Source organism: Nomascus leucogenys, chromosome 22a, assembly GCF_006542625.1.
Source record: "Nomascus leucogenys isolate Asia chromosome 22a, Asia_NLE_v1, whole genome shotgun sequence".
Taxonomy (NCBI): Eukaryota; Metazoa; Chordata; class Mammalia; order Primates; family Hylobatidae; genus Nomascus; species Nomascus leucogenys.
In genome coordinates this window covers 74,364,068-74,378,118 of record NC_044402.1, presented here as the reverse complement: position 1 = coordinate 74,378,118, position 14,051 = coordinate 74,364,068, and the positions used below count along the sequence as shown (strand labels likewise).

Below are 14,051 nucleotides of genomic sequence, written 5' to 3'. Positions count from 1 at the left end.
TTCCCACATTCCCAGAGCCACTGCTCTGATACTTGGGTAGTGACAGCCCTGTACCTTTCTCCCTGCTGCCCATGCTTCCTAAAAGGCGAGTGGCCCTGCCCCCTGCTCTACTTCACCCCTTGCTTCCATTCATGCCCCACTCCTGGGACAGCCAATCCCTCTTGGTATTCTCCTGCCATTCTTGGACTGAATCAAAGCATCTTCCCCGCAGTACCCCGAGGCCCTGCCTTCCAGCCGGCAGACCTTGCTCATCTCAGTAGCAGAGCCCAGCATGGAAGGTGAGGGAGTTCTTTAGGAATCTCTTAAGAAGACTTGAGGTCCACTGTGGGTTCATGAGGCTCCTGAAGGCAGCAGGGGGTTTGAAGAGGGGCTGGGCAATAGCCAGAGGGAGCTTTCTGAAGATGGCTCAGGAGGAAGTGGAAAAGGGTCCCGCACAGGCAGATCTGGGGTCCCAGACAGCTCATGGGGAGCGTTGGGTAAAGGATTCCGGGGCTGCCCCACCACAAATCCATCAAAGCCTTGGAAGAGCTGGAGTGGAGATGCTCGCAGGCAGTGAGGTAACCCTACCCCTTCCTGCCTGTCATGCAGCCATATGCCTGTCCAAGGGTGAGCTGGTGGGCTGTGTAGGAAATTAAGAGGGGATCAAGCAAACCCAGGGAGACAGGACATCTGGCATTGCTGAGGGAACTGCCCACAGCCAATATGGCCCTTCTCTTCCCATCAAAAGCTGTTGCCAGGTGTGTGTGGGCAGGGGCTGGCAATGGCTTGTACCTCGTATATTAGAAATTTATTGTGGTCTGTTCAGGTAACAATGTTTAGAGACCTTTCTTATGAAAGGTGCTATGTTCCCTGTGAGTCATTAAGACTATTTATTTATTTTTAATACCAAATGTCTAAATTCATCTACCCTCTAGGGATCATTTCATCTTGTACTGTGTGCTATCTCAGCAGAAAAAATGCTTTCCCCAAATGTGTCAGTTCTATTTTTAAAAAGGTTCAGTGACCTATTTCTGTAATTCTCACAGACACTGGAAGAACAGCAGAGACTGTTTAGGCTCAGCTCTGTCACCAAAAAGTTACCCTGGCTTCCAGGTGTTGCCTAGAGAGATGCCATCTTGCTTTGCAATGGAGAAGCATAAATAAGATGAGTACACCTAACCCCCCTTATGGCGGGGATTCACCCAAGACTCTCAGTGTTTGCCTGAAACTGCAGATAGTACTGAACCCTACATAGATTACGTTTTTTCCTATATATGCATACTTATGGTAAAGCTTAATGAATAAGTTAGATGCAGTAAGAGATTAGCAACAATAACTAATAATAAGATAGAACAATTAAGTAAAGTAAGAGTTACTGGAACACAGGCATAGTGAGACTGACAAGAGGGCTACGGAGCAATCACGGGCAGGGAGCGTCTATGGCGCCAAGATGCTGGACAAAGGGGTGAGTCACATCCAGGCGGGACAGAGTGGGGCAGTGTGGGATTTAATCATGCTACCCAGAACAGTGTGCAACTGAAAACTTAGGAACTGTTTATTTCTGGTGTTTCCATTTAATATTTTCAGACCAAGGCTGATCATGGGTAACTGAAACTATGGAAAGTGCAACTTTGGAAGGGGGGACTACTACATTGTCAGGGTGAGATCATGAAAGCAAAAAACATACACACATAGACACACATACGACATGCTTCTCCAGTTTCAAACAATGTCACGATGACTACGCTCCACCTTTAGCCAAACTCGACATTGGGAAATTGCTTAAGAATCAACTGTTTCCTACACAAAGAACTTAAAAAGACAATTTACAAAGGAGAAACTACAGCTCATCAACTAAGATGTGGCAAGCGGTTAGCTCCGCTAGTAATCCAGGAAACGAAAAATAGAACAACGCCACTTTCCAAAACTAGCCTGTGGTGGGAGAAGTCAGAACAACGATGACCCTTGGGTGGAGTGGAGGAGGGGGAACAGGGCCACAACAGTGGCCTCTAGGGTTCTGGTAAGGTTCTGTTTTTTTGTTTTTTTTTTTCATTTTGTTTTTCACTTTTATTTTATTTTTTTTTTTATTATACTTTAGGTTTTAGGGTACATGTGCACAATGTGCAGGTTTGTTACATATGTATCCATGTGCCATGTTGATTTCCTGCACCCATTAACTCGTCATTTAGCATTAGGTATATCTCCTAAAGCTGTCCCTCCCCCCTCCCCCAACCCCACAACAGTCCCCAGCGTGTGATGTTCCCCTTCCTGTGTCCATGAGTTCTCATTGTTCAATTCCCACCTATGAGTGAGAACATGCAGTGTTTGGTTTTTTGTCCTTGCAATAGTTTACTGAGAATGATGTTTTCCAGTTTCATCCATGTCCCTACAAAGGACATGAACTCATCATTTTTTATGGCTGCATAGTATTCCATGGTGTATATGTGCCACATTTTCTTAATCCAGTCTATCGTTGTTGGACATTTGGGTTGGTTCCAACTCTTTGCTATTGTGAATAGTGCTGCAATAAACATACGTGTGCATGTGTCTTTATAGCAGCATGATTTATAGTCCTTTGGGTATATACCCAGTAATGGGATGGCTGGGTCAAATGGTATTTCTAGTTCTAGATCCCTAAGGAATCGCCACACTGACTTCCACAATGGTTGAAAAGGTTCTGTTTCTTGATCTGGGTGCCAATTACTCAGGGGTGTTCACTTTGTAAAAATTCACTCGTGATTTGTGTACTTTTCTGAACGCATGACAAACTTCACCATAAAGTTTACATTGAAAAATCAAGCTCACTTTTTACCTATTAAATTAGCAAAAACAATTTTTTTTTTAGTAATACTAGCCAGTGTGGTTTAAGCCATCGCAAAGCTAACATTTTTACACATTGCTAATCACAGTATACATTAATATAGTGCCCTTTGGGGAGGAATTTGGCAGTATGAATGTAAAACTCTGAGAAGTGTTCATATTTGTTAATTCTATAACTTCACTTCTGAGACTCTGTCTTAAAGAAATAACCCTAAATGCCAAAAAATGGTTTATGTGCACATATGCATTACAATATCATTTATAATAACAAAAATTGATAACATCAAAACATTGAAAGTAATCTAAATATCCAACTCTAGGGCAATGGTTAAATAAACTTTGACAAATTCACACGATGACATTTTATGCACTCATTACAATAAACTAAAGTGAGTAATGACAGAAGAAAACACAGTATAGCAAGTAAGAAAACCAGGATATGAAATTGTAGACATGATTACAGCTAAGATTAAAAAGAAAAACCCTACACAGAGAAAATCCCCAGAAGATCTTAAAAAATGAGTAATACTAGTGTTTGGATAACAGGACTATGAGTGGGATCTTTTCTTTAATTAACTTTCCTGTGTTTTCCAAATGTTATTTAATGAGCTCGTATCGCTTTGTTGAAAGAGGGAATGTTCAGAGTCATCCTTGTGTGTGACTCTTCTGTTTCAGAAGGTGCTGCCTATGGTTCTCCCGGGTCCCCCATGCCCCAGCAGTCTGTGCTTTGGTGCCTGATGTCACCATTCCAGGATGAATGGAGCCAGTGATATTCAGGAGCAAACTGATTATCTGTCTCCTTTCTGCAGGGCTGACTAAAAACTGTCAACCCTGAGGGCCCTACTGAAGCAAGGTGTAGGGAGTTCAGGATAGAGCTCTACGTTCTGTGGTTTGTAAGGAAGACTCAGCTGGAAAGTCTTCTGCTGGGTCACTAGGTAACCGCAGTGCCCAGTTCATTCGTTCATCCTCCCCTGTCTGCTGGTTCTTTCGGTTCAGGGAGAAATGTTCAACTCTGCTTCCTTCTCTAGACATCACCTTCACTCTCCTTTCCTTCCAGCCAAACAACTTGAAAGGCAAGTCTTTGATACACTTCTTCTACATCCATCGTTTGCCTACCCCTCAACCTGTACCCCATTGCTCTGTTCTGGCTTATATGGGACTTGGTGGGGAGTGGTACCCGGCTTGGGGAGAGGGATGCTGGTGAGTTTTCAGCTCTCATCCTCATCCCTGCTCTACTTGGGTGCCTTTGAATACTCCCACAAACCTCAGTTGGAGCTCGCTAATTTAGCTCCAATTTGCCAAATGGACCTCCAGTGCCATTGTGGCAGCCCCTCACAGTGATGGCTCTGCCACCCTCCTTCCGGCATCCCAGAGGCATCCAGGACCCAACCCTGTCCAGATCTCCCCTTCCTTCTCTAGTTGCTGCTCCTCCATGGACTCTCCTAAAATAGTGAGTGTTCCCTCAGAATCATCTCTTGTCTCCATACACTTTAACCTTTACTTCTATTCCCAAGACTTCAGGCACCTCCTACTTCCTCCCATCTCCCAGATTGAGTGGCTCAGAGTATGGGCAGAGTGCCCCCACCTACATCTGTGTGTAGCCTTGGGCGAGTTTCTTCACCTCCCTGCAGCTCAGTCTCATCTGGAGATAATGTGGAGATGGTAGCAGCACCTACCCCAAAGGGCTGTTGAGAGGACCAAGTGTTTAGTGCAGGGGCTGGCCCTTCCTAAGCCAAGAGCATCTGCTCATCCCCAGACCCATCCGTCTAAAGTCCCCTGGATGTCTCCATTTGGGGGTCCTTCAGGCAAACTGATTGCCTGTCTTGGAGTTAATGTGCCCCACTCCAAATTAGCCATTTCTCTTCCATCCATTTGTTTCTCCTGCATTGTGTCTTTGGGGAATGGGCCCATCAGCCACTCAGACTCTCAGAGTCACCTGAAGTCCTCTCTGCACAACACTGGTCTTTCACTAAGTCTTATCCTAAATGTCTGTCTCCTAAATGTCTCTTTAATACCAACTGTCCTGCCTGTCCTCTCCATCCTGGTGGACACAGGCTTGGTTCTGATGGCCCAGTTACCCAGTAACCTCCCTAAGCTCATCCCCAGGACTACAAACTTGCCAAGGTCCTACTAAAAGACTTGAAACCCGGCAGCAAGGGGTGGTGTGGGGGTGGGGTAGCTCCAAAATACAAGAAGAAAAGTGCAAAATTAAAATTAACAAATATTTCATTGGCTACAAAATGTAAATTATGTCAGCTCCCTTGTTAATTTTTGATTTCATAGAAATTTCAGTACATTTGACAGCAATTTGTAGGTTAGGTTTTTCTCCTATACAAGAGTTTCTGACTATTCATGGCCTTGAGAAAAGTAATAGCCAACGTATATTAAATCAGCAGGGGTTAGGGGGGTTGTAGTTAGATAACTTTAAAAAGCGAAGTTATCAGAGATCTCTCAGAAACAGCAATACAGAATAACTATGCTTGATGTGGGACAGGCATGCATTTAATGCCTGTTCTATGGTGGGGCGTGGTCTCCACAAGTAAGAGTGCCTGGGGCCCAGAGAGATCTGCAAGCCACCTGTCCTTATTTCTTTCCTGAGGCAATAAGCAACTGATTAAGAGTCCTCCAAAATAAGAATGTATTCAAGGCCATTCTTGCTGACTTCTTGCCTGGGTTCCTCAAGCCCTCTTAGAGAAGTCCCCTGAACCCCTAGGCCAGGTAGGCCCCTCTGCTGCCACTCACCTAAGGCCTATGTTTCCTTTTGTCAAGCCACTTTCTTCTTTGAATTGTAATTACTGCCCCTGTCTGTTGCCCTGGGAGATCCCTGAGGGTAGGGACCACATCCCAGGGATCTTTAACTTTACAGACATTCCAGAGTGTTGATGATTAAAAGAATGAATGACAGGCTGGGAGGGAGTGGGGGTAATGATATACAGGGATCAGGAAGACGAGGCGAGGGTGGGGTAGAGATGAGGTCAGCCTAGACAGACTTGGAGTGAGTGCTACTGCACACGAAGTGGATCCATCAGTCTGGAACTCGGGCTAGGGGCTGGGATAGAGAAAGTGGGGGTGGTGGCCACTAGTATAAACGGGGGTGGTTGAAGCCCTGACTGTGGCTGTGAAGAGGCCAGGTAGGAAGTGTGGGCAGGGAGAGAAGCTAGAGTTCTGGGAAACCTCGCTGCTGCTTACAGAATGGGCAGAAACGTGGGAGGGAGCAGGGGCTGCAAGCACAAGCAGCAAGAGAGGAAGGCACGGTGGCTCACGCCTGTAATCCTGGCACTTTGGGAGGCCAAGGCATGTGGATCACGAGGTCAGGAGTTCGAGACCAGCCTGGCCAACATGGTGAAACCCCGTCTCTACTAAAATACAAAAAATTAGCCGGGTGTGGTGGCGGGCACCTGTAGTCCCAGCTACTTAGGAGGCTGAGGAAGGAAAATCGCTTGAACCCGGGAGGTGGAGGTTGCTTGCAGTGAGCTGAGATTGTGCCACTGCACTCCAGCCTGGGTGACAGAGCAAGACTCTGTCTCAAGAAAAAGAAAAAAAAAAAGAAAGAGGAAGATAGCTGCGACAGGAGTCCTGAAACCCTGGAGTCAGAGTCAGAGTGACAACCCGATCGCTCTTTGCGGTTGACGGTGGGCCAGGCCCTACGCCCAGTGTTTTGCACGGAGTGAGCCACAGAAGGATGTTAAGATAAACCCCATTTTATGGATAAGTGAATCAAGGCCCAAACTGGCTGAGTAACTCACCCAAGGTCACACAGGGAGGAGGTGAAAGAGCAGAGACTCAGCTCCATACTCCACATTAAGGCAAGACGACCTGCATGTAAGGATGGGGCTGTCCAGGGAGATGGACATTAGAAAGCTTTGATGAAGTCTCAGTGATGAGGGCGGAAGCCAAGCCGCAGGGCAATGGGTGAGTCAGCAGGAGGGAGGAACTGAGCCAGGAGGAGCTGTTTCAAGGAGCAAAGGGGTGTTGTCTATTTCCCAAGTGTAGTTGGCATTTTTTCCTGCATCAAGAGACAATAGCCAGGTAATACTATTATAAATTTGATGTTTAAAAAAATTACCTTTGAACACAGCAATAAAAACCTAAGCACTTCTCCATTACTCTTCTAATTTCTCTGCCTTAATGCCACAACAAACAATGGAGGCCTTTCCCTTCAGTGTCAACCTTATGGATCTTCTTATATCTTCTTTGTCCACAGGCATCTTTTGCAGAGACCTGCTGCCTGCAGAAAAGTGAGGAGGAGGGAGAGAAGGAGGGGTGCTCCATCCCTCTTAAGGACGGAGCAACTCTGTGTGGACAGAGAACATCCTTACTCTGTTCCCTCTGCCCAGAACTCTCCTCCCGCAGGCATCTGCTCAGCTGGCTTCTCACCTCCCCAGAGTCTTCCACCTCAGTGAGATGGGCCCGTCCATGTTTGTTAATACTGCAACTGGCCTCTGCCCCCGATGCCCAAGCTCCTGGTCTGCCTTTCCCTGCTCTGTTTTGTTCTTTTTTCCATAGCAACCTCAGCTACTAAGTCATCCTGCTGATGTACTGCATTTAGCATTTAGTATCAGAGTCCCTCCTTCTGCAATAGTGCAAGCTCCCCAAAGGCAGGCAGCTTTATCTGTTTTGTCCTCTGTCCTATCCCAGGTGCCCAGAGCAGTTCTGGGCACTTAGTAGGCTCTGAATTCATATTTCTGGAATAAATAAAAGGAGTGATCTCAGCAGGCTGTGACTCCATCTTAAGGAAGATGGGTGGCCTTTTCATGGGAGAGGGAAAAGGGGAAGGTGTTTCAGGTAGGGGAGCAACATGAGTGGGTGCTTGAAGACAGGAACAAGTAAGTCACTCTGTGGGCAGTGAACAGAAGACTCATTTGGTGGTGCTCAGGATGTAGGCATTGAATACCAGGATGGAGAGTGTGGATTTCCATCTGTAGGCAATGGGAGGGAAGAGGAGGGCTATTGAAAGATTTCGAGCAGGGAAGAGACTCCATGTGAGTGATATTTGGAGAAGATTAAGTTGGAGGTGCAGACTCCATTGTGTGCAAGTGTCCTTCTGGGATGTATTCCTCAATCCTCATCCCCTTCTCCCCCTCCTCGTGAGAACTCCAGCTCACTCTGTGTGTTTCCTGTGACCCCTTTCTCTGTGCTCTCCCTGCTCCAAGTTAAGCCAGAATCAGGGGCTGCGGGTGTGCTGTGCACCTTAGATTTGAAGGGAATTTGTACATTTTCATTCTCTGGGTAAAGTCAGGGGAGGCATCATCCATGGCCTCTGGTTAGAAATGGCATTCAGCACTTGGAATGCTTCCTCTTGCTTCTCTATCTTCAAATTTGTGCAGTGGCAACACTGAAATTCCAAAGGAGTAAAAAGCACGAAGACCTTTGCCTGGTACATCAAGAATGTGGACAAATTTAGAACTGGAGCCTTGTGTTACAATTGCAAGTCAAACTCCAAGAGGGGGTAACCAGCCCATTAGCGCAGGAACCTGGAAACTGACTTTTCTGCTATCTCTCCAAACACACACACACACACACACATGCGTGCACACTCTCACATATACACATTCATTGGGCCCTTGAAGGATCAAGGCCAACTGCAAAGCACCCATTCCCCAAGACTCCTAATTTATATTGGGAACTAGCTATAAAGCTCCCCTTGGCCCCCAATCTTCCCTTGCAATGATAAAGAGCATGTCACATCACACTAAATGTGACACTTAATCAAAACCCATCTTCTTTAACAAACCCTTAACCTCCAGCACACGGGAGTCACCAAGGCCAAGGGACGAGACGGGGAGCCGACTCAGGTGGCACATGCTTTGATTAAGATGATACAGATTTCCTTTTATTTCACTTTTATCAGAGTTGTAAAATTCCGAATCTGTCCCCTTTTTGATTTGACAACAGCACATTTCAATAGAGGTTGACACCAAAAAAAGACCACGACTTGTTCTCTCTTCAACCGGGAGTAGGCGATAATTTCTCTGAATCCTCTTCAGTAATGATCGTCAGAGCTTCTGATCTTCCCATAAGCAAGTTTTGCAAGGAACATGGTTAAACTGAAGCACAAACCTGGCTGGCATCTGGTCCCTTTCTTAACTGGTATCTAAATACCCTTAATCTATAGGCCCTGAAAAAGACCTCCCCTTCTCTGCCTCCTACCTTGGGTCTTTATTTCTGAGACTTAAATCCTCAAGTGAATTCTTTTGCCAGATTTCTGGGGCAGGAAATTTACTTCCCTGCCACACAGTTACTTTAGGCCTTCTAGGGGCTCCAGCAATTGTCCATTTCTATCGCATGGGCCATCGCTTTCCTCATGACCTATTTAGGACTTTGTTTCTAAATTATTTAATCATTGGCTAAATTAGATAATTTACTACAGAGTTATTGAATCCTAGTTATGAATGAGATACTTGTAATAGGAGGGAAGACTTATTTCTGCTTTCAAAAACTTTTGGTCTTGAAATAAAATACAATAATGGTAATACAAGGTAGAATGGGACAAGTGGCTACAAAAACTCCAAAGCATAGGCAGTTGATGCTTTCAGTAAGTATTGAGCATCTACTGTGAGGCAGCCCATTCTAGACACTGGGATACAGCAATGTACAGAATGGACAATGTTCCTGCCTGCAAGGTGCTTACATTCTGTGTGGGGCTGGACAACATTTTCAACTTCTATATATTTGGCTTATGAACAACCCACGCTTTCAAACTTTGTACTTTACCCCTCTTCAATCACCTTCTGTAGGTTGAATTTGGACTTTCGAGTGCCCATGGACAAGCAAAACTTCTCAGTTGTCTCGTGACAGCACACCAGTGGGACTACACTCAGTTGCTGCAGTGTCAGCCCCCTGTTTGTTCTGTGGTGTCAGTAGCCTTATTGCTCACCAAAAAATGAGCAGAAATTTTAAAACTGAAAGTGTGGATGCCATTGGCAAGACTTGTAGTTCTTGTTAACTTCTTACAATTGAGACGAAGATAGAAATCATTAGGAAGGAAAAACAGCAAAATTAGCCCATTTAAAATACTGTAAGGATATTAAATATTGAGCCAAACAGATAAAGTATAATTAGGATTTTTAAAAATGATTTTTCGTTTATGAAAGAGCAGTCTTTTCTTATGACATATGTTGGCAATCACTCCATTAGATTCTCAGCAACAGCATTCTCTACCTCTATGTGTGAGGCCTTCCTTTCCATGCTGGAAGGCTGGGTGCTGTGGTCAGTACCAAGAAAGGGCCAAGACATGGCCCAGTCCATCAGGAACTTACCTGTTACTCATGGACTTAAAGGAAAATAGAATAGCCAGCATATTTCAATGCAGAGGGGGAAAAGGCGTTTCCTAAAAAAAAAAAAAAAAAAAAAGCCCATGTTACTGGCCAGAAAGAGGAGATAAGAAAACTGCAAAGAAGCTCATGTTTCCCATGATCGGGATAAGCCTAAAGGTCACAGACCAACCTAGAATGGGGAGATGAAAGTTGGTGCCAGGGCCAGGCCCTGCTTTAACTCTTCTAACAGGAGGCCTCTCCATTGCTCCTGATGGACAGTCTTTATCCTGCCCTTCTGTGTACCTGGTGTTTAGCAAGGGGACTGGCATAGGATTATTCCTGGATTCAAGTCCTGAATAAGTCAGGGCAGGGTGACAGCAGCATACTGATGGGACAGTGTAGAAATGTGGGGGTGAGGGCAGCAGGAGCAATCCAAAGCTGTGATAACAGGAACTTTACCGAGTCCTGACTCCGTGGCATATGGTCTGTGTCCTACTTTCCTTCACACAGGCCCCTGAACCGCTCCTGCAGCAATGCAGCCTGTGCAGGAGGAAGCCACAGCCCTAACAGCTGCTGAGATCTGGGATTCTGTGAGAAGCTCCCTTCCCATTTCTTGCCAGGCAGAGGGGACTCAGGGTGGTACTGCAGCCCCTGGTCAAAGCTTGTAGGATTAGCTGACAAGTAGGGTAAAAATAAATCCATACATAAATAGATAAATAAGTAGATATTAACAAAAAATTTTTAAGCTTCCAGGAGTCATTGTTGACAGCCCTTCCTTGTCACTTTCCTGCTATTCCTGAGAGCTGACACCTGGGAGGATTAAGGACCAAAATACAGAATCGAGTAATCAATGTGTAAATTTACACGTGCATAAACAGGTGCGTAGGTGTGTATTTGGTTCTCCTCTATGAGTTTTTGTGATAAAATGGTCTATATTTTATTTATTTACTACTCCTTGCACAGCCGGGCTACCCCATAGGCAATGTGCCCAGAGGAGCCTATATTTTAAACTCTTTATTATAAAAAAATGTTCAATGTGCATGAAAGTGGAGGGAATAGGCCAAGTGCAGTGACTCACACCTGTAATCCCAGCACTTTGGGAGGCAGAGATTCGTGGATCACCTGAGGTCAGGAGTTCGAGACCAGCCTGGCCAACATGGTGAAACCCTGTCTCTACTAAAAATACAAAAATTAGCCGGGTGTGGTGGCGGGCACCTGTAGTCCCAGGTACTCGGGAGCATGAGGCAGGAGAATCGCTTGAACGCAAGAGGCGGGGGTTGCAGTGGGCTGAGATCACACCACTGCACTGCAGCCTGGGTGACAGAGCGAAACTCTGTCTCAAAAAAAAAGTGGAGAGAATAGCATAAAAGAATCCCATCCAGCCATCATCTAGATTAAACCATTAACACCTTGGCATGTTTGGTTCATCTTTTGTTTTTTTCTTTGTATTTAAAAACAAACTCCAGACATTAAATTTCACCCTTAAATACTTTAATATACACCATTTAAAAGATAAGGATGTTTTCTTCTATAACCACCACACCATTATCGCACATATCAAAATTAACAATAATTCTTTGCTATTTTCTGTTACACAGTCCCAATTCAAATCTTCCTGATTATCCCCAAATCTTCTCTTCCAGTTGATTTGTTTGAATCAGGATCCAAATACAGCCCACACATTGCATTTGGTTGTTACATGGCTTCGGTCTCTTTAAGCCAGAGGGCCATTTTGAACTATTAAGGAAGGAGTTGCTCTCACCCACCCATCCCTCTGACCCGGGCCCCAGTGAATTTCTCCAGGTGCACCCTGAGGCCCCTCCCTAGCAGTCCAGGCAGCCAGAGCAGAGTGACTAAGGTCTGGAGGAATGAGCCTTGCCATGGAAAAACCAGAAACTCAAAGATTTTCAAAATTCCAGGCAAGATACCACGATGCACGGGAAAATATATGATGTAGTTTCTGTCCTCTGGCCCCCGACGAGAATAAAGCTTCCACCAGCTTGGAGGGAGAGAGAGGAGGGCCCACAGGGCAGAGGGAGCGAGAAGGAACGCACTCCGCTCGCGCTGGGCCCAGGCAAACCGGCTCCATTGAAGAAGCACAGACTTGTGCTGAGGAGCTGGGCGTCGCCCTCACCAGGGTCCTCTGGTGAGCCTCTCCCCTTGACGGTTTCCTTTTGTTTGTCCAGTGGGAAGGATGCCTATCTCTGCCCAGAGAACGTTGCAGTCAGAGGCCTACTTTGCCCCCTGGGAAGGCCCCTTCATGAGAGCTAGGCCCTGGCTGCCCACAGGGTTGGTGGTGCATGGAAGGAAGGCTCTGCAACCCACCCCAGCCTGGCCAGCAGCGTCTCCGTGCATCAGGGCGGGGGCTCACCAGCACTCCGTGCTCCCTCCGAGAGTTCAGCCACGTGCTTGGCTGGTTTCCCTACATTAGAAACGTTGATCAAAGAACAGCATTTCTTCGCGACAGGAGGGAGCGCCTGGGGCCTGAGCTGTGTCCCCTACACTTTATTCCGCCTCACACTGTGCCCTGGGCCTCTAGGCTCAGAACGAGCCGTGTTGGTGACCCCGGAAGAGCGGCCTCCTGGGCCCTGGCTGCGGAGGCGACAGGCTGAACCCGCGCTTGGAGGCCGCTGCTCTCTGGGCCTCGCCTTCCGGAGCCTGGCCGGCGTTCCGGTTGCATCTGCGTGGAAACTTGTCCCCGAGGAGCACTTTTGGGGAGACATTCATCTTCCTTGAAGGCCCAGTCAGTGCTCTTTGGGCTTTTGTCCTCTCTTACTGGCTTTGGTGGCGGCGGTGCAGAGAGAGGCCTCCCGCGGACCCCGAGGCGCTGGTGCCCCGCGCTGGTGGGGCCTCCACAGGCGCACGCGGCCCCGGCAGCTGGCAATCTGGCCTGCATCTGATCAATTTTATGTGCAAAGCATTCAGAAAATTTCTCCCCCGAAGAACACGTTGACCCTCTTAATCGGGGAGTGCAATGTGGGTCGCCTACTGGAGGACGCCCTCGACTTTGATGAGGCTTGTGCAGGGACCCGCGATAAGCTTCAGAACGCGAGCCAAGCGGGTGGGGACAAGGCTCCTCCGGCGAGCTCCGCATCGTCCCCGGTCTTGCATTCGCCGTGTTTACCAATTGTGAAAGCAAATCCAGCTGTTGGGAGGAATTGCTTCCAGATGACATGATGGGAAAGGAAAACACACTTCATAAAAAAGCTGCTGAATAAAAACCAGAACATGTCCGCTCTGTGGGCCAGGATTGCATAGGGGCTGTTTCCTGAGGTTGTGCAATAGGCCAGCTCCTGGGGTAAGGAACAAGAACAGTGCAAATGTTCCCCCTGCCAGAGTCAGGAGACCAGAGCTGGGACTGGACTTGGCAGAACTTGGGGAAAATTAGTTGACCTTGCTGGGCCACCGTATTTTTCTCGTTCTCAAGAACCGCTTTCCACCTTCACTGGAGATCCCTGTGAAAGCCACAGAGAAGGTTTTCTGTGTGTTGAACTGCGTGGGTGAGAGCAACCACGAGAAAGCAAGGACATATTCTTTAGCAAATGGGATGCATTTCTCAGCCCCCCCCAGCGCAGAATTTGCTGTGTTGGCTTTCTCGACGATTTTAGAAGCTCTCTAACGAGCTGGAATTAAAGTGTCCCTTTACTAATTTGGTTTTACAGGTCACTGGATAAACCTACTTAGGCGGTTTGGAAGAGGATTAGGACATTTGTGGCTCTTCCAAGTTGACTTTCCAGGCAGGGTCAGTCAGCAGCTGGAGACTCCCCTGGCTCGGGGCCAGCGCTCTTATAAGCTGCAAGTTTTTAAGGGCTTGGTGAGCACAGTTATCCAAGAAACAGAAAGTTTGCAGGGAAATTAAAATGCAAATGTCCCAAAGCAAGGCACACATTCCCGAGCTTGCCTGCCCAGAGAGAAGCCAGAAAACTCAGCAGCCCAGTTCCCTAGGGTGAGGGAAACAGCTAGTGATTTAGTTACTTTCCCTGCCTCAGCCTTGAG

The 14,051-nt window shown here is 46.9% G+C and overlaps 1 protein-coding gene across 1 annotated transcript; it reads right to left on the bottom strand.

The window, feature by feature from the left end:
- Positions 1–11,529: 11,529 nt before the first annotated feature.
- Positions 11,530–13,401, bottom strand: LOC100606476. Its single transcript, XM_003253727.2, has one exon. The coding sequence runs from the start codon at positions 13,228–13,230 to the stop codon at positions 12,571–12,573; it is 660 nt and encodes a 219-aa protein (XP_003253775.1). The 5' UTR covers positions 13,231–13,401; the 3' UTR covers positions 11,530–12,570.
- Positions 13,402–14,051: the final 650 nt, after the last annotated feature.